The sequence below is a fragment of the Bombyx mandarina genome, chromosome 22 (assembly GCF_030267445.1).
Source record: "Bombyx mandarina strain Sakado chromosome 22, ASM3026744v2".
NCBI lineage: Eukaryota > Metazoa > Arthropoda > Insecta > Lepidoptera > Bombycidae > Bombyx > Bombyx mandarina.
The window spans coordinates 1,933,628-1,958,739 of NC_143228.1; the positions used below are offsets into that span (position 1 = coordinate 1,933,628).

Sequence of the window (25,112 nt, forward strand, 5' to 3'; positions counted from 1 at the left end):
CAGGGCTCAAACCGGGAGTGTTGGTAACACTGGCTCTAGAGCAGTGTTCCGCAGAATCTACCACCGAATCGGAAATGCGACCCACCGAGAAGATCCGGCGAGAAACTCAGTGGGCTGTGTCTATGGGTCAATTCGCTCGTCGAATCCTTCGTCGCAAGACGGGTTTGACGAGGACGGTAACCGGTGCTTGTGGTACCTAAAAGCACCATTAATGGATCGGGAGGATCCGTAATGACGTGAAACGTAACCTCACGTATTAAGGTGGGCACTCGCATTCACGTTCTGGTTTATGTGAGTTCCGGCAAACACTTAACACAAGATCTTCGCCTTCTCTGCCCAATATGCGCGCCACAACATACAGCGAATGCAGGTCTAATTCACAAATGAAAGTCACTGGCTATTTCAATAGACACGCCTATTAATCATAACGCACTCAACAAGAGGATCTAGCTCAAATACCCAACACAAAGTCGAGTCAGATATCAGGATTGAATAGCAATGATTCGAAATGGGATGAATTATGAAATGCGTCATTCAAATGTTTGACAGCAAAATTATCATGTCGATAAATGATCTGATAATTAGCGGTCGGGTTCACTGATTGTCCTGACAGCGTCATATCAGCTAATATGGAGTGTGTAGGGGCTGTTGGGATGTTAATGAGCCGATTGGTTTCGGGATATTTGTTTGTTATTATTGATTTTGAATTGTACAATTATTTGATTCAATTTAACTTGTCTGTGAAAAGATCGTGTGCTGCAATCATAGGCTGTTTTGGGTTTAGGAAATTTGACTAATTAATTTTAAGCATTGATATAATCTACTTCCTTGTGAAGTATAACCAAAGCTTAGCTTTACCAAGTGCTTAGGAACGTGAAACATTTAAAGGACAAATATATATTTTGATCACAATTCAAACTGACACAACTATCTCAGAAGACTTTGTTACCAAGCTGTACCTTCCACCATATAACATTAAAAACACTAAATTGTTAATACCTACCTTAATTGAGGTCGTCGTGGCCTAAAGGATAAGGCGTCTAGTGCATTCGTATCTTGCGGTGCACCGGTGTTCGAATCCAAGCAAGTACCCAATTTTCTAATGAAATACGTACTTAACAAATGTTCACGATTGACTTCCACGGTGAAGGATGAGCATCGTGTAATAAAAATCAAACCCGCAAAATTATAATTTGCGTAATTACTGGTGGTAGGACGTCTTGTAATTCCACACTGTAGGTACCACCACACTGCCTATTTCTGCCGTGAAGCAGTAATGCATTTCGGTTTGAAGGGTGGGGTAGCCGTTGTAACTATACTGAGACCTTAGAACCCATATTTCAAGATTGGTGGCGGAATTTGCGTTGTAGATGTCTTTAATAATAATTTGGAAACAGCAACCGTTTAGACCATGTCTTGAAATTTTTGTTAAATTAATTTTATTTTTCAATCTGGCAAACCTCTGTAATTATGACTCTTAAGTTTTCAAATAAAAATAAATCTATTTAAATTCTAAAAAGTTCCAATGAAAACCATTAAATTTGAACCGCAAACACGACACCGCGACACACCAGAGCTAGTTTCCAGCGCTCGTATTCATCACAGGAATTTATTTATTTAGCATCCAATACCGTCAGTCAGGCATTGTGGGTTCGCATCAATAATTCATACAGCCGTGAGTTATGACCGCGACAGTCTCCCTAAGGATTTCCACCAGCCACCGCAGGCGTCTTTATAACAACGCCTTTGTACTTATAATGCGAATTTCTTCAAAGTATACATAATTTTAATGTTTACGGTATTTTTCGTCACAGAGTTCAGATTTCAATTATTGTATTTTAAATGCTAGTACCTCAAATGCACGTGTAATTAAATTTAAAAAATATGTTAAATGTTCGTATTCGAAAACGAATTACAATAATTATCTAAAAGTAAATGAGGATAGAAGTATCTTTTACAAAAGTTTGAAAAGTAAATTTAAATTACATAATATAAAACAGGAAATACAATGTGTCTCATGAGGAGCATACAGAACCAGTCTGATTGCAGTGCCGTGTGAAAAAAATATCATCAATAATATATGGCATATTAAAGAAATACTATGAATATTATTAAAGGATTTTAGAATCAATGAAATCAGGACCAACTCTTAACAATATATGTCTTAATCATAGTGCTTTTTTTATGATTGAAGGATTACTGGTAGCCCGGAGGCCTTTCCAGTTTCACCAGGACAGGTGTCATAGTGCAATTTCTATTGATTTAAAGTTGGAAAAGTAACAATTTTTTTTTATGAAAAGTGAAATTATTAATACAAAATATGAGATCTTGCGGATATCGGTCTGCTCATTACGTTTCAAATCGTTTTCTAAAATATACTCCGTTTATCTTTTGTAAAGGTGTTTTCTTATCTTTTTTCACTTCCAAATGTTCTTCTTGACTCAGCCCTGGTGAGACCAAGTCTAAGTTGTCACCATCCGGCGATGGGTCTTTAAGCAACGCCATAGCTTCATTATCGTTAAGGATAAATTCTTCTGGTTTCTTACGGAATGGCGGCCTGTGGAAATATTTTATAAGTGACTTTTCCACTAAGTATCTGCTTTTTTTTGACAATGTGCATTTATAATTTCAGAACTGATTTTACATACTGTTTATAAGCCATAGTTTTTAGTGAAAAGAATATAATTATTTTTGAATTAGCTGAACAATTAAATAATACTAGAGGTCCCGCAGTAGTCGAAATTCGACTATAATTAATTGGAATTGTAAGTTTGTACACTATTATGATTGTATTTTATGCTTCTATAATCACAAATTTCGCCAAGACCACACTATAAAAAATATGAACAAAGACAAACAATATTTAATCTCAATTTGACAACAGACGTCAAGAACAAAAGTTTGACAATAAATAGTATGCATGCGTGTGTGCGTCATATACATGGTATGTAGTGTGTGTAATGTTTTCTTTATTGATTTAATGTATCTTTTATGCATTATTTTAAAAAATATTAGCATTGTGCGCTTCTTCTCTATATTCTCTATAAGTGTGGAAGATTTCATACTCCTCTGTATGCGCAATTTTCGTAAAGAGGGATACAAAGTTTTTGCTTCACGTATTAATATTAAATAATATAATAAGTACCTGAAATCCACATCATCGCTGTTAGTAGTATCCACAGCATATTTGACAGCTTTCATAGCAAAATCTACCGCCAAATTCCTCAAATATTCCGATGCAAACAGCGATTTGAACTTATCCGCTAGTTTCTCAGGATGAATCGTTATTGCTATTTGATCGTTCGTTTTTGCAGAAACAATATCAAGAAGCAGTATGGTAAACAGTTTTTCAATCATTGTTCAAACGGAACGAATCCAATAATGTTTTCTTTCATTTGTTTTTTTTCGTTTATCATAATCAATTCAATGTCGTTTTTACGGAGTAATAAAATACTTGCGTTCGTGATTGAGTCTTTCCGAATCAGTGAATTATTAGTAATTTTGATTGTTATTACGCATCAAATCTTAAAGTATGAGTGAAGCGTTTAATTTCGTTTCACGGCTTCGAGTGTTTCTAATTAAATGTGGTGTTTAATCAGAAGATCTTAAAGTAGTACTTTCCTTGGATTCAGGAAGTGGTAGACAAAATTAAAACTAATTTTATGGATTAATTTCGTGTTTTTTAACGTCCGTGAAATGTGAATACCTATTTTTTATATCGAAAAAGTGATGGTAGTTAGTACAACATTCCAATTTTGACGAATAATACCTTCCTTAGACGCCCGTGACCACAAAAACTATAAAATATTTGAAACTTTGGCAATAATGATTAAAAACAAGTAAGATTAATCCGTAAAAGTAATTAACAATAAATGTCAAAGTAACTTGTACAAGGGCTTACTAAATTGCATAATATTACTTTGCTGCAAACTAAAGGGTTTTAAATACTTTTTTGCTATCATCTTCTATTCTTCCACGTATCATAGTATCAACAATTGTTTTTTTACTACTTCACCAATTCGTCTCCTGCTTGCTGTGAAAATTTGACGTTGCTGATGTCCATAATCAGCTGTAGCCATCACGTGAGTCGCTACTCAGTCATCGAAGGCAATAAAAATAAAATTTATTACAAAATTTTCTCAACTTTTAAAATATTATTTAGCAAAAGTACGATTATTCACTAACAGTTGCAAATAACTAAAACTAATCTTGTTACAAATTATAATGGACAACAATTTCGTCCCTTCGAGCTATGAACGAAGCTTTATTATCAACAATCACAATCAAACCATAATCGGATACAATACAATCATAAACGTCGGATACAATCAATCGATTTGTTCTATTAACGTTTGATAAAAACTTCCTGTTGACTCGGCCTCCTCAGTTGGTTGCGAAGGGGTCGCTAATAATGAATAATTTCCAATGATTACGTTAATAATAGTCAAGTAACTACAAACGAACCACACAATAGTACATTTCTGACGCGATATAGGATTGTGTAAAACCGCCTTGCCTTTTTTAACTTAAAAGTTTATGGAATAAAAGGTTATGGGATAAGGCATACCTTAAACTTTTACGGGATTAGGGAATAGCCATGACTATGACAGAAGCGATACTCGAAAATAACTGTCGTCGGCATAATATACATACCTGTGACTCCAAGACCAGTGGCCATTCACCAGCAGATGACGCGTCAGCTCGTTCGACTACTGACGTAAATACGACTCGATCTTTGAATCAGTCAAGGGCTTATACTCTATTGAATGACAACTTCAAGATCGTTTCAACTATCAACTAAACAAAGACAGACTTCAATATTACCTGTTCACAAAGTCAACTAATAACTCTATATAGATTCTGCTTTTAATAATATTTACTATCCGCTGATGAATAGACTAAGGCAGGGTTGAAAGTAAAGAGAGAAATAAAATTTTACCAATATTTTCATCAAGCAAAATTATGTTTAATTATTTTGTACCATAGATGATTATTGAATGAACCAAAAATACTTATCATTGTAATTAAATCAAATTTACCATTTTCATTTTGTGTAATAAAATAGAGCCAAAATGCCCAAAATACTCGCATTATATTTCTAAGATATCATAAAAAAAAATAGAATCAACCATCCCTGCTCTGAAGCGTTGGATTCCTTTAATTATTAACCAAGGAAGGTATTCAATAGTGCTTCAGTTAAATGTACATTATTAATAACGCTCGAAGTCTCGGCGTCCTATGTAGCTTAAGGGAACAATAGACGTCTAGAGTATAGCTTGGTGCTAATATTGGGAGCTGGCATATTGTAACCCAAGTTTGGAATTAGGTATTCAATATATTTGGGATTATTTGGGCTTAGATTAAGCTAGGTTATCAAATTGATACCAATTTTTTGATGGAAGGAATTATTCTAATCCTCATAGCGATGCCTCCAATGAACACTACTCTAACTCAAAATTTTGAAATTTTCGTTTTTCACGCAAATCGCTTCACTATTTTAAAAGTATTATCAATTAATCATTATTGATGGGGTTCGAAGCAAGAGTAAATCAACTAGTTACACAACAAAACCAATAAATATATCTGCAATAATAAAGATTTTATCAACTTTTTTCGTTTAAACGCTCCTCCTGTAAATCTACGAATTTGGAGTTAGCGTAGTGTTCATTGGAGGCATCGATAGATTCACACCGTACTACCTATTTTAAATATTAATAAGTTATTCTTTTCATTATTTTCTTCATTCTTTTCTTCTTCATTCATTCTTCGTATGTTATTCATATAGACATGCCGAATCTTAAAATTAAAGTACATAAAATTACTTTTATGTTTCGAATCTCACTTTCTATAGAAGTACAATGTGGCCATTGTCTCGCAAATCATGATCGCTCGCCATCTCATGACGTTACCTCATGACCTATAACCGTTTAAATGTAAATACATTTATATTTATTAAGCCTGTCATAGAAGACCAATAAAACGCCATTAATGAATCGTATAAAGAATTCTATGTGACAGTCGAACGTCTCATAAAATGTTAGGTGACCATTTTACGTGGTTGTGAGGTATTTGTCGTTTCCAATGTTTTGTGCGTTACGTTTTTTTTGTGGTTACGTCATAACTGAGCATACCGATAACTCTCCGACACATCGTGCTGTGTCAGTGCTTAATGGCTTGCTAGCCAATGCCCCGGAAACGGATATATTCCATGATGGTTTGTAGCGATTTGTAGCTGTTGCTAGAAATTACTTTAATTAATGATATTGATACCTTGCTATCTTGTTTTTATTCTACTGTTAGTTTGTAAGAAGACATTTTTTTTAGCATAGTGTGTTGGATTTATTATCCGGAGCGATGACAGATATTAAAAGGGTGATTCCTAATCAAATCAAATCAAATCAAATCAAAAAATTTTTATTCAACATAAATGAAAGTACATACTTGTTGAACGTCAAAATGTTAATAATGTTAACAACAATAATGTTAAGCGATATGGGTATATAATCTCGAAGGTTCGCGGCTGGTGTCTTCATAGTATTCGCACTAAACTTCACGAAATAGAAGCTAAAATAATAAGCAATATTTATGATTAGCTTAGCAATTGAATAGTATTTGCCACTCCCTTTTATTTAATTTTGACTTCAAGAATGAGAAGTTTCACACCCTGTATTAGTAAAATATGTGGCTCCCCAAATCGGAAAATGCGTACGAAAAATATGATGCGAGTTTATCTGGATATTTCTACTTTATGAAGTGTCTGTGACGTAATGCTTAAGATGGCCGCAGTACTTGTATGTGAAAAAATACCTAAGTAACATTTTCACAAATGATTTTCAAAATGGAAGAATGATATCGTTATATATGACTAATATACTTCTATAATCACATATTTGCCCAGACTGCACTGTAGACCAATTACATTAAAGACGAACAATATTAATCTATTCTCAATTTGACCATAAACTTTAACAATAAACAAAAGAGTATATATGCGTGCATGTAATGTTTTTATTTTATTGATTTGAAGTATTTTTTATGCATAATTAAAAAAAAGTTTACACTCTGCACTCCTTCTCTATTACGTGTGTGAAATTTCATATTCCTCCGTCCGCGCAATTTTCATAAAAAGGGATACAAAGTTTTGTTTCACGTCTTAATATATAGATATCATATTTATCGTTGAAAAGTGGAAACTCACACTCACATCGTCAATCCACAAAATATCGTAGTAGGACAGCGGCTATAAAACTTAACGAGACGATCAGATTGTTGGAAATGTCTGCAACATGTCACTACACGTCACGTGACATATGTGTGTCTAAAAATGCATAGGAACAACGGTCTTATTGTATCGGGATACGGGTGATTTTGGTTCGAACTTCATTTCGTTAATGTAGGCTGGATTATGTCTATTCGCCGCGGTTTTTTTTTAGTTTCACTCATTTGAGATATAATGAAACAGTTCAATGCTCATTTACGCTCGGAGTAATCTTTCGCTATCTATACTATTGCCAGGAATAATTTTTATCATCCACACAAACGCCAAAAGCTAAAGATACTTTTTGCAAAAACACTTTAAAAAAAGGTTTTTTTGGTATGGGTGTCGAACTTTAAGCTGTAAATTATTAATTGAAATGTTTAGAGAATGGTTTCATGTATTTATTTTTCAATGCATCAGCTGTACGCAGAATCTACCACCGGTTCGAAATCGCGACCCACTGAGGCGATCCAGTGAGAAACTTAGTGTGCTGAGAAGGCAAACCGCAAATGACCAATGAGTTATTTTTTTTTATTGCCCTTGTAGGCAGACGAGCACACGGCCCACCTGATGATGAGTGGTCACCGTCGCCCATGGACTTCAGCAATGCCAGGGGCAGAGCCAAGCCGCTGCCTACCGCTTAATACTCTCCACAAGCGTCGTTTGAAAAAGGGCATGTCATAGCGCTCGAGAAACACCGTGGAGGGGAGCTAATTTCAAAGCCGGATGGTACGTGGCAAAAAAATACCTCTGGAAAATATACTTTGGATTTGAGTTGGTTTTTCCATATTATCCGGCATCTCCAAAACAACAATCCCTTATCGCCTGCACTCCGCATAAAATTCGATACGAGCAGTTTTCAAAAGAGGAAATAATTGGTACATTTGATACCTTTATGCTTCTAATGTAGAGATTTTTTTTCTTTGTCGCTACACAAAAAAACATCATAAGGAAAACGTTATACATATTAATTAAATTTGAACAAGGTTTTGAAAACTATTCTTTCAATCATGGACGTTTGAATGACCACTCAACATAAAGCATATAAAGATGGGTGAAAGAGCTCACGACCCACCTGATATTTAGGCGCCCATAGACATCAACGTAATGGCGCGACCCACCTTGAACCATAAATTCTAAGAGTCCGTTTTTATACAACAACGGCTGCCCTAGACTTCAATCCGAAACGCGTTACTGCTTCACGACAGAAATAGGCAAGGTTGTGGTGCCTACTCGCGCGGGCTTTATAATTACTAAGCTATTACGCTGTACTATAACCTGTCCTAAAAATCACTATAAGCTTCATTAAGTAGTTACGAGAACTATACAACAGGTCTTTCAATATATCTGACTAAACAATAGAACACTTTTTCCTTTTTCTGGGCTAAAATTGAAATTTAAGTTTTAATTTAAATAAAATAATTTTATTAACTGATAGAATACATGTTTATAAGTCGTTAAAAATATAAAACTCATTTTCTTAAAATTTTTAGTTAAGTCACTTCAATTCTATAGGCAGCCTAAAAATACGTTGAAAACACAGCAAAATTATGTGTCACTATTTTTTTTGTTTTAGCGTAGAATGTTCCATTTTTAAAACTGTCAGCACCTCATCCGTTGCTACACGGATGGCGGGAATGCGGTATACGGCCGACCAAACGGCTCGATGCCTTCGAAATTCAAAATATTGAGTTTGCAATTCATTTTTTTTTTCGTTCACTCCGTTGAGCACAGTTGACCATCATGATTTTTTTCTAAAAAGAGTCCGAACATGGCTTGTTGTGTTCTGCAAGTTTATTAGAATAGCTGTTATCCTGCTACATCATTTATGTAATATTTCTGTAACATTGTGGCCTACCCATTTGTCACGTTGTGCGCAATAACGGAAAATAAAAAAATTATGTCTTGGTAAAGGCATCAAGATCTCAGAAAAAGGTAAAGGCATTAAGATCTCAGAAAATAGTATAATACTCCCAAAATAAAGACAAATTAATTTTCATACTATTTATCAAACGCCATATCTCAAATTTAGAATGCCAACTTAACGTATAATTCGAAAACGAACGTAGCCGTAGCATTTATTAGAATTCCACACGGAATGATTAAGATTTCGAAAATGGAAATAATGTTCATAATAATTCGCATATTACGGCGTAGGTTCCGTTTCCGAGTTACATTAAAAGAGCGTCTTCGCATTCGAATTACGAAATTAAATTCCTTAATTTAATTTTTCAATAACGGCCGTGGAAGCGCTCGCCCTTTTTGAATATCGTATAACAGAACCGATTTGAATGTCAAGAAATGTCGTGTTCTAACTTCAATTTCATAATTGCACATAATTCGGGACGTACTTTTTTTTAATTTACGAAACTACTTACTAACTATAATGTATTGAAATTTTCAAATTCAAATTAAAATCGCACTACCTTGCACAATAATATGGCTCCTACAATATAACTTTACAAGTTGCTACTTATTTTGTGTTTATTTGAATATTTTTAGTATTTATTTGTATTTAATCGTATGTAAGTCTATCTTATATTGTATTTATTTTTCACATGTGTATATAAGTATATATTTTTATGTAAGCTTATTATGATATAGCACCGTCCAGTTCGCTTATTCCTCTCCCTGCAAGGTTGCCTGGAAGAGATCGCTTTCAGCGATAAGGCCGCCAATTTATGTCACCGACTATTATTTGTTTTATTTGCTCACTCTGTACATATGGTGTTAAATAAAGTGTTATTATTATTATTATTATTATTATTAGTGAGGGTATTTATTCGCCTTTTCATAAAAAGGATCACTAAGCGCGGGCTGTATAAAAACAGATACACAGTGAACTGAAATGCTACCCGTGCTAACACGTGTGCTTAAATTCAAAATTCATATAATAAAATAATAAAACATAATAGTGGCGACGAGAATACGATAGTTGTGAATAGACGTATAGATCAATTAGTTAAAAACAAAACAGATTTCGGGCAGGAAATGGCAGAAAGAGGGAGAGAATCAGAATTAGAATGTGATAAAGTGAATGTTGAGAAACAAGAAAATATGAAAGATATTTTTTGTCTTTATGATGTCGTCTTACAAAGTCGGAAGTCGGCGGCCTAAAGGATAAGACGTCCAGTGCATTCGTATCTAGTGATGCAACGGTGTTCGAATCCCGCAAGCGGGTTCCAATTTTTCTAATGAAATACGTACTTAACAAATAATGTTCACGATTGACTTCCACGGTGAAGGAGTAACATCGTGTAATAAAAATCAAACCTGCAAAATTATAATTTGCGTAATTACTGGTGGTAGGACCTCTTGTGAGTCCGCGCGGGTAGGTACCACCACCCCGCCTATTTCTGCCGTGAAGCAGTAATGCGTTTCGGTTTGATGGGTGGGGCTGCCATTGTAATTATACTGAGATCTTAGAACTTAAATCTCGAGGTGGGTGGCGCATTTACGTTGTAGATGTCTATGGGCTCCAGTAACCACTTAACACCAGGTGGGCTGTGAGCTCGTCCATCCATCTAAGCAATAAAAAAAAAAAAAAAGCTCCGAGTGGCTTTTTTTTCCTTACCTATTCGCTTTTTTTCTTTATATTTTTTTTTATTGCCCTTTTAGGCAGATGAGCATACGGCCCACCTGATGGTAAGTGGTTACCGTCGCCCATGGACTTCAGCAATGCCAGGGACAGAGCCAAGCCGCTGCCTACCGTGCCTTTATCGAATGCCATCGAATAGAACTCTGTGGTTAGTCGATATCGCTTATAGCTCAACCAAGAAAGCGAACCTTTTTACGTCGAAAGAAAAGAAACTAATTCAGAAAAAAAAGCTGAATGTCTATTATATTAACAATGTAAATAGTTCTCCACCCTCCCCCTGTCTGTCTCATCTCGAAATATTACAATAACATCATCCCCATAAAATATTCATGGTTACGTCCACATCAACTTTCTCATGATAATGAAGTCCGCGAAACAAAAAGTTCCAACAAAAACTAATTGATTCTCGTCATTCGCTTCTCCCTTGTTTTGCTCAGTACAAATCGCGAGCGGTAGCGATTTATAACAAATATAATTTATACAGAAATTAAACTACTTGTTATTTCTTCATGAGACTTACGTGAATTGCAGTAATTTGTTTGTAATTTTTACCTCGAGTTTATATAAATTCCTTTACTATCAGAAGATCAAGTATCAGAAGTCAACCACAAACGAAACACCTAATTTCGATGCCTCCAATTAACACTACGCTAACTCCAAATTCGTAGATTTACAGGAAGAGCGTTTAAACGAAAAAAGTTGATAAAATCTTTATTATTGCAGATATATTTATAGTTTTTTTTGTGTAACTAGCTGATTTACTCTTGCTTCGAACAACATCAATAATGATTAATTATAATACTTTTAAAATTGTGAAGCGATTTGCATGAAAAATGAAAATTTCAAAAGTTTGAGTTAGCGTAGTTTTCATTGGAGGCATCGATTTTAAGTTAGTAAAATGAAGACGACATTATGAGTAAATTGAATCATTTTCAGAAATTGCCTAACATTGAACCACTTTTTGAAGAAAATGAATTATCCATTCCATTTAAGAAGTATTTTGAATTAGACCATCCACGAATTAAATCATACCACCAATAGCTTGTCACTGGCACCACACAAAATACTTTATGCAGAAGAAAAATGTTCATTTTGAGACACAAGAAAGCACTCAGTACACGCCGTTTTGATATTAATGATCGAATTTATTAACTTCGGATGATGAACTGCAATTCAGTATGGCACAAGTAGAAAGTTGCGTTGCAACATGCCACATTGGTCAATGAAAAGGTTAACAGTATAAGTTGGCTAAGAAATACCGGAAACTTGGCTATTATTCTTTTTAATATATTTGGACACACTTTGGTCGTATTGTTGCTGTAATATGCTTATAACTCAAGATGTTTTATGGGAAGCGTTAGCAATGGACTTCTAAACTTCTAAGGTCAGTTTTTTTTTTATTAATTAGATTTGCAGAGTCTATCGAGAAACCCACCTGGTGTTAAGTAGACATCTACAACGTAAATGCCAGCACCCACCTTGAGGTATGAGTGTATCCTTCAAGCTGAAACGCATTACTGCTTCACGGCAGAAATAGGCAGAGCGTTGGTACCTACCCGCACGGACTTACAAGTGGTCCTGCCACTAATAATTACGCAAATTATAATTTTACGGGTTTGATTTTTATTTCACGACTATGAACGGAATTACGGAAGTAAACCGCGAAAATCTGTTACGTACGTATATCATTAGAAAAATTGTTACCAGCCCGCGGGATTCAAACACCGGTGCATCGCTAGATACGAATGCAGCGGATGAAAGGTCTAAGAACTAATAATAAAATTCACTAGTATGTGATTATCTCACTTAAAAATTATGCCACTAGATACAGGATAATAAAGAACTAAATAAAAAAAAATGATCACAAACTATACATATAATATAAGATCAATAAGTCCACTTACGGAATTAACCTTCCAAGAACCAAAATCCAGTTCGACGCGGCGCGGCTCTCCCCAACCCGGTGACGTCAGAGCGAGTTATAGACGAACAAAAGAAGATCGCGGGCGACGTCAAACGTCACTCGCATGCACATACCAGACTTTTCTTATTTACTATAACCGTTTGCGAACACGCGAATTTGTTCTTTATTTTCACGATCAATAAAGACGCTATTTGTGCGTGGTAGAAGAAGGTAGTTTACGGAATTAGTGAAGCGAGGAAGCGAGGGATAATCGATTGGTATTGTGGTTGTTGTCAAGCTATGGAGAGGCTTTAGATGCCTTGGCTACGTCGAAATGTATTTGAGATGGAGCGAACGCAGTACGTAATAGATAAGGTGTCCGATTGTGAATTCAAGTTTGTTTCGATTGAACAAAGATAATTGTTTGTTTATCAAAAGTGTTGTATTACAAAAAAAACATACATAAATAGTAGGATTTTTTTTATTGCCTTTGTAGGCAGACTAGCCTACAACGCACCTGATGGTATGTGGTTACTGTCGCTCATGGACGTCAGCTATGCCAGATGCAGAGCCAAGCCGCTGCCTACCATGGACATATATAACAAAAGTATTAAAGCATAGTATTTTCGTTACACCTTGTATTACAAAAAATAATAATTTTATCCTTAGCACTCATGATATTATTATGTGGCTCAATACCTTTATATTCGCATTAATGACTAATTTGAACAGTGCATAATAATATGTTAATCTTTCCCTCACTGGGCTTAATTTAATTAGTGACTCTCCCATTTGTTTATATATGACTAGCGACCCGCCCTCGCTTCGCTTCGGAAACTGTAATCTATTATCGATTTCTCTACTATTTAATGGATGTTATTATACATATAAACCGTCCTCTTCAATCACTTTATCTATTAAAAAAACCGCATGAAAATCCGTTGCGTAGTTTCAAAGATTTAAGCATACATAGGGACAGATATAGGGACAGAGAAAGCGACTTTGTTTTAAACTATGTAGTGATTCCCGGTCACCGTCAGAAACTGTTTTTAATGGATTTGGTAAACGAGGTGCACATCCAAAATCGTCAGTGCGTCACCAAAATATTTGCATAAATCGGCTGCTTGTAAAATACTAAACCTATTTATATAAATCAGTTTAAAGATTTGAAAAACCGGTTATTGGACCGTAATGGCCTGATTTTTAGAGAGTGTCACTAAGCCCAAAGCAGGAGCGGTTGTTTAGAGAAGCAATTTGTCGCACGAGCGGCCCGCAACATAGCCAATAAAGCAGCGTCAACCAGGTGCGATATTGAGCCTCGAGTTGCGGGCGACACGGTACTGCGAGCACCGCAACAAGTGACCTTGTTCGACTCGAACCTCAAGTGGGAGCGAGGAGTGTGTTACTAAGCCTGTCCATCGGAGTGTGAAAGCTCCGTTGATTGGCTACTGGGAAGGCTAGATACGAAATTAGGGGATAAATTGTTACTGTCGATTTTTTTTTGTTGCCCTAGTAGGCAGACGAGCATACGGCCCACCTGATGGTGAGAGGTTACCGTCGCCCATGGACTTCAGCAATGCCAGGGGCAGAGCCACACCGCTGCCTACCGCTTAATACTCTCCACAAGCCTCGTTTGAAGAAGGACATGTCATAGCGCTCGGGAAACACCGTGGAAGGGAGCTCATTCCATAGCCGGATGGTACGTGGCAAGAAAGACCTCTGGAAACGCACTGTCGATGAACGCAGCGGTTCCAGATGATATGGATGAACTCTGCTCCGATGGCGGAAGGTGCGATGATAAAAAGAAGATGAGGGGATCATCTCAAACAATTCCTCAATCAATTTGTCGTATCGAAAAACAGGGACATGTACAGAGACTATTACTGGTGGTAGGACCTCTTGTGAGTCCGCACGGGTGGGTATCCACTCTGTCTATTTCTGCCATGAAGCAGTAATGCGTTTCGGCTTGAAGGGCGAGGCAGCCGTTGTAACTATACTGAGACCTTAGAAATTATATATCAAGTTGGGTGGCGCATTTACGTTGAAAATGTTTATGGGCTCCAGTAACCACTTAACACTAGGTGGGCTGTGAGCTCGTACACCCATTAAAGCAATAAAAAAAATTTAAAAAAATGTGCGTACCTTAAAACGCCAGTTATAGTCAAAACTACTGCTTAGAAACATATAAGAATTGCAGTTTAAGAACTTTATACAGCAACTTAAGTATGTCTTTAAACGATCTAAGTAATGAAAGAAAATAATATGGTCGACTAACCCGACTCACAATACGGGTCAACATCTGTAACTTCGAAACACTTAATACTATCGAACTGAAAATTACATTGCCAAGCCAAGTTTTCTACGTTAAAACGTCTATGAACCCGTATTCAATTTCCATCAGCCTACATTAGAAATTCAGAAGAAACTCCATAAATTCCATCAAAGATTCAAACCGGGGAAGCGAACCAGCGCATTCTGATTGCAAAGTTGGACCCGTTTTACTTAAGAACTTTCAAGAAATCCGATGATACGAAATCGCTTAAGTAACTCGAACATTCCTTAAGTATGCTATTTTGTAAACCTATTAACATTTTCGAGAACGTTCCGCGGTCTTAAGTGCCACAAGTCTTTGAGCTTAACAGCACTTATACGCTCGCTGGTTTTCTTAGACAAACTAAACGCTTTTTTTTTTCGGTTTTCCATTGAAAAGCTTAACGAAGATTAGAGAAGCTCATAAATTCACATCCATTTATGATAAGAACTAAGATTAACATAATATCAAATCAGAATAAATAAATAATAGTTTAAAAAAACTAAAAAAATACCCTTTTATAGAAAATCTATTATATCTAATATTAAAATTTATATAATTTTTTAGTTGGATTTTCTATAAAAGCGAATTTTGTTAGTTTTTTTTAAACTATTATATTTTATTTTTCAATTTTTAGTTGAATTGTAATTCGTTCAATTTTTTTTTTCTTTTTTTTTAAGTATTGAATTGTCATCGGTCCTTAATAAGTATACAAAATTTCGAGTTAATCCGACATTTTGAAGGGGTCAAAGTCATATTTAAAGATTCCGTTACAAACATACAAACGTCTGAAGCTAATAAAAGCATATTAAAAAAGCATAAATCGTCTTTTTTCTTGGTTCCATTACTAATGATAGTTCCCTTCAAGCATTAGATTTCACCTCGTATTATCACGCCAGCCTGGGCACAGGTAAATATCGAAGATTTTCTCAAATTAAAACTACATAAGCCACACATTTCCGCTGCTTGAGCATCAGCTTGATGATCGCATTGATACCGGCTTGGTCAATTATTCGAAAAACTTAAAGATTTATGACCATTCCATTAAAATATGCTCAAAGGTCAATTTACTTGAAATTTTAGTACGAGTATTCTGTCAGCGAAGTCAAAAAGCGCATAAATAGAGTATGTTCGAAGAAGATTATTTGAAATAACTGTTTGTTTTACACGCAATTAACTTTTACATCGATTGGCCTAGTGATTAGTCTCCGTAATTACTTTACAATAGATTTCACCAGGCTAGATTCCTGAATCGAACCAATGTCTTTGTTAAATTCGTTTGTTATTAGGGGTCTAAATTTTATATATGTGTAAAGAAGTAAGAAAGTCTTTAGTTTTTGAAAATGATTTTTTTTTCAGTCTCATGGAGTGAAATCTGTCATTCAGTAAAAAGAGAATTCAGTTTTATATAGTTTATTAATACTGTTTACATACTGTTTAATTTTTAATAATAATTTTAAAAAAAATAAAAGCTTTTAATGTTGTTTTGTTATTATGTCACAGAAAACACAAGTCTTTTATTGTTTATTCATTCTGAAGCACTCCATATCATTATTATTTTCTAGAATATTTGGGCCATCGAATTTAGTTTATTTATACAAGTTGTAAAGGAAAACCAATATAGATCCTTGAGAAATGAGCTCTTCACGCGATTTATTTCGGATCCCGATATCACACTTTCCTTTAATTCGAAGGCTTTCGGTACCCTTTGGAGTACGCCAGTTCTAATTGCTCCATCTAAAAAATAAAAGGAATATTCATTTATACTTAGCAACAAGGCGTGGTATGTATGATAGCGGTGTGATCTTCATTAATTTTGAATTCATGATTTTTTATGTATTATTTTTCTTTACTTTCAGTACTCGTATCTATCCATATGGTCCACTGCTGGACATTGACCTATCCCAATTTAAAGGGGCGTCCCACATTACGTTTGCCCACTCTCCACTCAAAAATCCACCTGCTCCAATGATCATCGGTTTTACAGCATATACATTTGCCCAGTGCATTTTTTTTATTGATCACCAAATGCTTATAAATAAATAAAGAGTTAATTGCGTTAATATTCCTAATCCAGAAACCTTTCCTAAAGTGACAACAATAACTGCATAAAGTTTCAGCTAAATTTAAAATAAATGGCTTCTCTATAGAACAAATAAAAAACAAAAGCTCATACATTTATTTTATACAATATTAGCTGACCCAGCAGATTTCGCAGTGCCTCAATCGATAAATAAAAGACCTACACTTTTGTATAAAATAAACTTAAAACAAACAAAAGAAATCCGCATCAAAGGAAAAACAAAATTGTTATTTTTATTTAATTCCGAGCATTTTTATATTTATCTACCTTTTAAACGTTTTCTGGACCTCCACAAATAATTCAAGACCAAAATTAACCAAATCGGTCCAGCCGTTCTCGAGCTTTAGCGAGACTAACGAACAGCAATTCATTTTTATATATAGAGATAGAATATAGACTAGCCGTACTCGCAGACCACTTCGATGGACATTTAAAATTAAAATTATTATTTATTGTCATTATTATTATCCAACACTTATATAAATATTAGCCTATCCATTAAGTACATGTGTTTTCTATATATGGTTCCCAAGTTTCAAGTCATTCGGATGCATGGGTCAGTAGTTATAACGGAACATCCGTAAAAACCACTGTAGATTTATATTTTAGTACAGATACTTACCACTAATTTGTATTTAATGGACGCCTTTTTGAAACTACTCTGAAACTACTCACACAGCACTATTCATTGCACCATAATCAAATAAAGGAGGATCGAACGAACAGCCAAAGATGAAACTTGTATATTAGATTTAGAAGATAGATAGCCCGCTGTTAGTCAAACCCCAAAATCACGCTAGAAGATAATGACGCTTCGGCTGCACTCGTCCCTAACGACCTTTATATTTTATTATTTAGGACGGGGCCCTTGCCTTGTTTAATTAATTGACGAAAAACGAGTTTTTAATTTTAAATTTTATTCGGTTTCATTACGATTCGCCTCCGTCAGTACGAAAGAAATGTTTTTTAATGTTATCTCTCGGTGCTGAAAAGGAAAATACTTTGGATTTATTTATCAACAGCTGTCGTGACGTTGCAACTAACATTTATTTAAAACAAATTCTTTAAATAGCATCGCTGGTGAGTTTATTTCAATCACAGAATGCAGATACAGGTTGCTGAATAGACTCTAACGGTATGGTACTTAAGTCAATATTCATGTTTCGATCTTTATAAGCCATTGTATCTACACATCTTTTTTTATTGCTTAGATGGATGGACGAGCTCACAGCCCACCTGGTGTTAAGTGGTTACTGGAGCCCATAGACATCTGCAACGTAAATGCACCACCCACCTCGAGATATAAGTTCTAAGGTCTCACTCAGTATAGTTACAACGGCTACCCCACCCTTCGAACCGAAACGCATTACTGCTTCACGGCGGAAATAGGCGGGGTGGTGGTACCTACCCGTGCGGACTCCCAAGAGGTCCTACCATCAATGATTACGCAAATTATAATTTACTATATCTACTTTTGTAACAAAAAAAAGTCGGCGCACATCATTATTCTGACACTCTTTATATAGCCCGTCGGATTCAAGGGTCATTGTATTAAATATTCTAACCTAACAGAACTGATCGGAGGTTTTGCTCAAATATTTCCTTTAAGGAAGTCTAAGGATATATATTTAAAGGCAGTCCCGCGCCGGGAATCCGGACAATCCAGTGAATCCCGGTGGGATCTCAAGGACGCAAGTTATCCCGGTATTTGAGGTAGAGAATATTCACCTATTTCCCACCGAAACTTAGATCTGATACAAACAAAATTATTTTCTTTACGTAAAATTTGGATAGCTCTTATGTTTTGTTTACAGAGGTTACGATATAAAATTAAAGTTAGTGTACTTTTGTTAAACGAATTAATTTATCTAATATATAAAATTCTCGTGTCACAATGTTCGTTCCCATACTCCTCCGAAACCGCTTGACCGATTCTCATGAATTTTTTTATGCATATTCAGTAAGCCTGAGAATTGGCTACTATCTATTTTTCATACCCCTAAGTGATTAGGGTTGTCCACCCCTAACATTTTTTTTTTTATTTGGACCTTTTTTTTTGTTATCTCTTCTATATCGTTCCCTCACTACTGAGGATCGCGACCACATGCGACGTACTTCCAATGCGCCCGATCATGGGTGGCATGGACTGCATGGTACAGACTACCACCGAGTGCTTCTCTTGCCAGATCTGACCATCGGGCTGGTGTTCTGCCCACGGCGCGCTTGCCTTCTATTCGACCCGTAATTATGAGCTTCTCTAATTCATGTTTGGATTCATTTTTTGTTATAATGAGGTATTATGTGGTTGAATGAGGTTTTGTTATTTTTATTATATATTCCCTCATCGTTCACAGCACTACATACCTCTTTCACTCATTTACCACACCTTACACACTTACAATAAGTTAGTTTTATTTTCTACATTAGAAATTCCCTAGAAATCTTATATATGGCAAAACAATGTTTGCCGGGTCAGCTAGTGTTTCTATAAAATTTACATCTATATATATAAAAATGAATTGCTGTTCGTTAGTCTCGCGAAAACTCGAGAACGGCTGGACCGATTTGGCTAATTTTGGTCTTGAATTATTTGTGGAAGTCCAGAGATGGTTTAAGGGGTAGATAAATATGAAAATGTTCGGAATTAAATAAAAATAACAATTTTGTTTTCCCTTTGATGTGTCCCCTGTCGGACGGATTCCTTTTGTTTGTTTTAAGTTTATTTTATATAAAAGTTTAGGTCTTTTATTTATCTGTTGAGGCACTACGAAGTCTGCCGGGTCAAGTAGTAATATTTAAAATTCATTTTAGTTTAAATTTCAATTTAGTTTACTGATTCATTTTAGTACACTAGATTGGCCAGTCGTTGTAAAATTACTAACAACGCAACATGAATTTGGCCACTCAACTCAAGACATAAGGTCGTAGTCTCTCAATTGTGTTTCATAACCCCTATTCCACTACTGAGCCGAAAACGCATGACTTCTACGCGGTGGAGAGAACGAAAACCCAATTTTTCGAAAACCCGAACCTAATTTTTATTTATTAAAACCTACATACATATGAGGCCGTCAGCACAAATGTGGCTTAAACTTACCATAGTTATTATGGAGCAATGAGGTTTAAGTTTTCATGAATTTGAATTTGAGTAGGCAAAAAACAATACACGCAAAACTAATGTTTACAAAGCCATCTGTTATTTATGGGTGAAACTATGGATAGGCCGGTTTTGCATAAAAAATTATTATATTTTAAATAGCTTTTGCCCGCGCCTTCGTCCGCGTGGAATAGTTCACAAACAATGCTTTATTTTCGAAAAAAATTTGGTTAGCATAAAAAACGTTATAGTGAGCCAACCTTAACATATAGACATATACTGTTGCGGACTTTTTTTATATCTTTTAAAAGGAAACAATTCTGTCATACATTATTTTAGCGAAACTTTAAACTGCACGCAGCGGAAGCTCTCAAAAGGGAAAAAAACCCGATTTTGAAACATTCTTTATTGGTGCTCCGCCTGCATTGGTCTTAGCGTGATGTTATATAGTCTATAGCCTTCCTCAATAAATGGGCTATCTAACACTGAAGATTTTTTTAAATCGGACCAGTAGTTCCTGAGATTAGCGCGTTCAAACCAACAAACTTCAGCTTTATAATATTAAGTATAAATAAATTGCATTATAGATAATTATAAGCATGATTATGAAAAATTGTAGGTTAGGCCACTTGTGCGCTGACAGCCTCATATATTCCCGTGCAATCCGGCGTTGCAGAAGTGGCCATTCATATTTCGTAGGCAGCCGTCTCGGAACGCAGACATTCCCGTTATATTGGCCGGACAGCCTCATATCTCGCAGCCGATTTTGATGCGCACTGCACTCCCCAGACGAACGTTCAGGTTTGTACTCAGCAGAACATTTTTTCTTCATTCAATTCAGGCAGGAATATTCTCGACAAATAAATAGTTGATCAGTCGTATCGTTTCAAAAATATAATGTACTAGCGGCCTGCTCCGGCTTCGCTCGGGTATTTAAAAATGAATAAATAACAAAATCTGCAACTATCAACAATAAAGAGTCGCGTGAGCACTTATGAACACCTACAATTTGAGTTATCTGCGCGCTCCAGTAAATACTTTTTTTATTGCATAGATGGGGAAACGACCTCACAGCCCACCCAGTGTTAAGTGGTTACCGGAGCCCATAGACATCTACAACTTAAATGCCGCCACCCACATTGAGATATGAGTTCTAAAGTTATAGTATAGGTATAGTTACAACGGCTGCCCCACCCTTCAAACCGAAACGCATTACTGCTTCACGGCAGAAATAGGCAGGATGGTGGTACCTACCCGTGCGGACTCACAAAAGGTCCTACCACCAGCAATTACACAAAATATAATTTTGCGGGTTTGATTTTTACTACACGATGCTATTCCTTCATGAACATTTATTTTGTTGAGTACGTATTTCATTAAAGAAATTGGTACTCACCTGGGACTCGAGCACCGGTGCATCGCTCAACACGAATGCACCGGACGTCTTATCCTTAAGGCCACGACGTCTTCATGAGTTCGTCTATAACCCATGACTTCGTCTATTGGTGTAACCCAAACACTACCTAATTAAAACCCCATCAGTCAAACTTAATACGGCCCTGCTCATATCCACCCGCCCAGGTAGGCAGACAAGTAATATCTCTTTACGACTGAAGACACAATTACGTATCAGAACAGATCAGAACTGTATATTGTATACATAGAACTGTTCCCTTCGGTTAAATGTAGGCCTATTGTTTGCCATGTTCCTAATGTTATAGAATATATTCGCCAGAATATTTTGTTACTTATCTATGTCGTGTCTAATGTGTTCATCCCATGAAAGCATTCATTGTACACTAGGGTAATGCGGCACTCAGTTTTGTATTATATTTTTTGCATAGAAACTATCATTTATTACTAACCCATAGACACAGCCCACTGAGTTTTCGCCAGATCTTCTCAGGGGGTCGCGATTCCAACCCGGTGGTGGGTACTTAAGCAAGCACTGCTCTTACTAAGGCTAGTGTCAGCAAATTCTCTCAGCATGAGCCTGTGAGTTCACTTACCCGCCCGAGTGTAACTGAAATAGCCTCATAGGCTACCAGCGAATAGATAAGGGAAAAAACCACGTGAATGAAGTAAAAATTTTGTGGTCGTCGTGGCCTAACGGATAAGACGTCCGGTGCATTCATGTTGAAGCGATGCACCGGTGTTCGAATCCCGCAGGCGGGTACCAATTTTTCTAATGAAATACGTACTCAACAAATGTTCACGATTGACTTCCACGGTGAAGGAATAACATCGTGTAATAAAAATGAAACCCGCAAAATTATAATTTGCGTAATTACTGGTGGTAGGACCTCTTGTGAGTCCGCACGGGTAGGTACCACCGCCCCGCCTATTTCTGCCGTGAAGCAGTAATGCGTTTCGGTTTGAAGGGTGGGGCAGCCGTTGTGACTATACTGAGACCTTAGAACTATATCTCAAGGTGTGTGGCGCATTTACGTTGTAGATGTCTATGGGCTCCAGTAACCACTTAACATCAGGTGGGCTGTGAGATCGTCCACACAGCTAAGCAATAAAAAAAAATAAAAAAAATATATATATATATCTTAAGATTTAATCTCGCGTTTTTTACTGTCATGTTACTAAAACTGTAAAAATAATTTTAATTATATATGAGACCGTCAGCGCAAAAGTGACCTAACCCACATTTTTTCATTAAGTGCTTATATATTACAATTTATTTAAAACGTAGGTATTAAATGTTGATGCAAAAGCGGCCTATCCCTAGTAGCATCACCCATAGAAAACAGATGACTTTGTAAACATTATTTTTGCGCGTACTATTTTTGCCTACGAAGCAGTGTAAAAGTAAATTCAGACCTCATTATCTCCACATTATAGTAGGCTTAGGCCACCTTTGCACTGACAGCCTCATATACCTACTACTCGTGGAAATCGTGTATGCAATTTTTTTAATTGTTTAGGTTGAGTTCACGGCTCACCCGTGTTAAATGGTTACCGGAGCCAACAGCGTAAATGCCACTACACTCCTTTAGAAATGAGTTCTGAGTATCAGTTCAATAGTACTACGACTGCCCCACCCTTCAAACCGGAACGCATTATTGCTTCGCAGCGGAAATGGGTAGGGTGTTGGTACCTACTCGTGCGGTCCCACTAGTGAGAATACTTTCATTTATTGCGTAGATGGATAAACTAGCTTAGGGCTCGCCTGGCTTTAAAACATTAGGTGGGAGTCTTTATTATATTATATAACAACTATGCCGACTAAAACTGGAACGCATGAGGGGTTCGCTACTATTCTTTAAATAAAATTTATTATTCGTACTAACTAGATTGTGTCTGTGTTGCGATTGAGAAATAATGAAAAAATCTGTTGTCTGTAAAGTCGGTTTCTGACGATAGCTGAACGTGACAACGTCATAAGAAAATACTGATGGAATGGTTTCATTTTTCAATTATCGCAATTATCGTTGCTATAAACAATTGACACCACATTCGCTTTTCACTGAACTTCATACTTGACGAAAATATGTAAATATATTATTGTATAGCAGCTGTCCACGCGGATTTTTTTTTTTTTTTTTTTTTTTTTTTTTTTTTTTTTTATGATTGAAAGTTTACTGGTGGCCCGAAGGCCTTTCCAGTTTCACCAGGACAGGTGGGCGAGCTAAGGCTCAGCCAAGAGGGGTGGGATTTGCTAACAACTGCCCGAGCGCCTCCGAAGGAGACCTAACAACTCAAGAGCAATTGTTTCGCGAATGAATCTACTCTGTCTGTAGAGCTGTCCACGCGGATGCATCGCTCACTCAAGTAGGAGAAAGACAAATTTCGAACGCTGCCGAACGCGGAGGCATATTGTGCCTCGTTGTCGCTCGTTGCGCTCTCGCTTGCACTTCAAGCCTTAAGTGGAACGCTTCAGAACGAGGTAACGCCGCATGAGTCATGTTTTTCGTGCGTTCAGCCGGCTCCATCGAATTATAAGACGTTGTCACGTCAAAAACAGACCAACAGAACACGTATGTATTTTTAATAGAATACATTTTGTTTAATCTATTTGTTGGAAATGTTTTGAGCTCTAAAGCATCCCCAACAACCATTTAAAATTCAAACTTCCTTTTTATCTCGCTAAACCTATATTCTACACCAAAATATATACCGGCAACTAAAGAAATTCATGAAAAAAAAATACAACTCTACTATACGTACCACAAAAAGAGAATTCCTAAATATTACATTTCAACTTTTCTCATTGCAATCTCTTGATTACCCAACTCGTTGGAGTCGTACAAATGAGAGAAGCAGTAACGCGCACAACAAAGCGCTTTCCGCGTTGAATAAAAAATAATAACAAAAAAAAAAAAAAAAAAAACTAGAGCGCCCACTACGAGCAATTTCATTCTCACTGTAGAGAAATAAAAATATCTGGGTCAGGTAGGTATCGTAGTTTACAAGGGTTGAAATAGATGGTGGCTGCGGATGTATTTTAAATGGATGTGGCAAGAATTTTGCGTGTTTTTCAGCATAGTAAAAAAAACACTTCATTAACAAACCTTTGTGTCTTTCTGCCACAATACAATCCATTCAGTTTAAAGGTGTTTTTTTTTCAAGCTATTGCATAGCTTTTATAGCGGGCCTTGAGCGCGGCGACCGAATCATGAAATTCCGTAACGAAAAAAAACCTAACACCCCTCACTCCGCCTACCATGTAGCTCGCGTTCAACACATTCGCACGTTGCGCTTGTGTAGTGTTTGTCAATAAGCGCGTGGCGTGACGTCACACTGCATGCGCATCATGAAAAGTCTGCCCATCTCTCTCTCGCGCGGTCTAGCTTATGAGTGTGAAGGAGACAGTTAAGGTTTTGCTTTTATTAATGTTTAATATAGCGTGATCT

The 25,112-nt window shown here is 36.3% G+C and overlaps 1 protein-coding gene across 1 annotated transcript; it reads right to left on the bottom strand.

The window, feature by feature from the left end:
- Positions 1 to 1,903: 1,903 nt before the first annotated feature.
- LOC149500284 (uncharacterized) lies at positions 1,904 to 3,400 on the bottom strand. Its single transcript, XM_089737112.1, has 2 exons — positions 3,146 to 3,400; positions 1,904 to 2,557 (listed from the first exon to the last, which is right to left on the bottom strand). Exons 1-2 carry the CDS (start codon positions 3,355 to 3,357, stop codon positions 2,350 to 2,352), a joined length of 420 nt encoding a protein of 139 aa, XP_089593238.1. The 5' UTR covers positions 3,358 to 3,400; the 3' UTR covers positions 1,904 to 2,349.
- Positions 3,401 to 25,112: the final 21,712 nt, after the last annotated feature.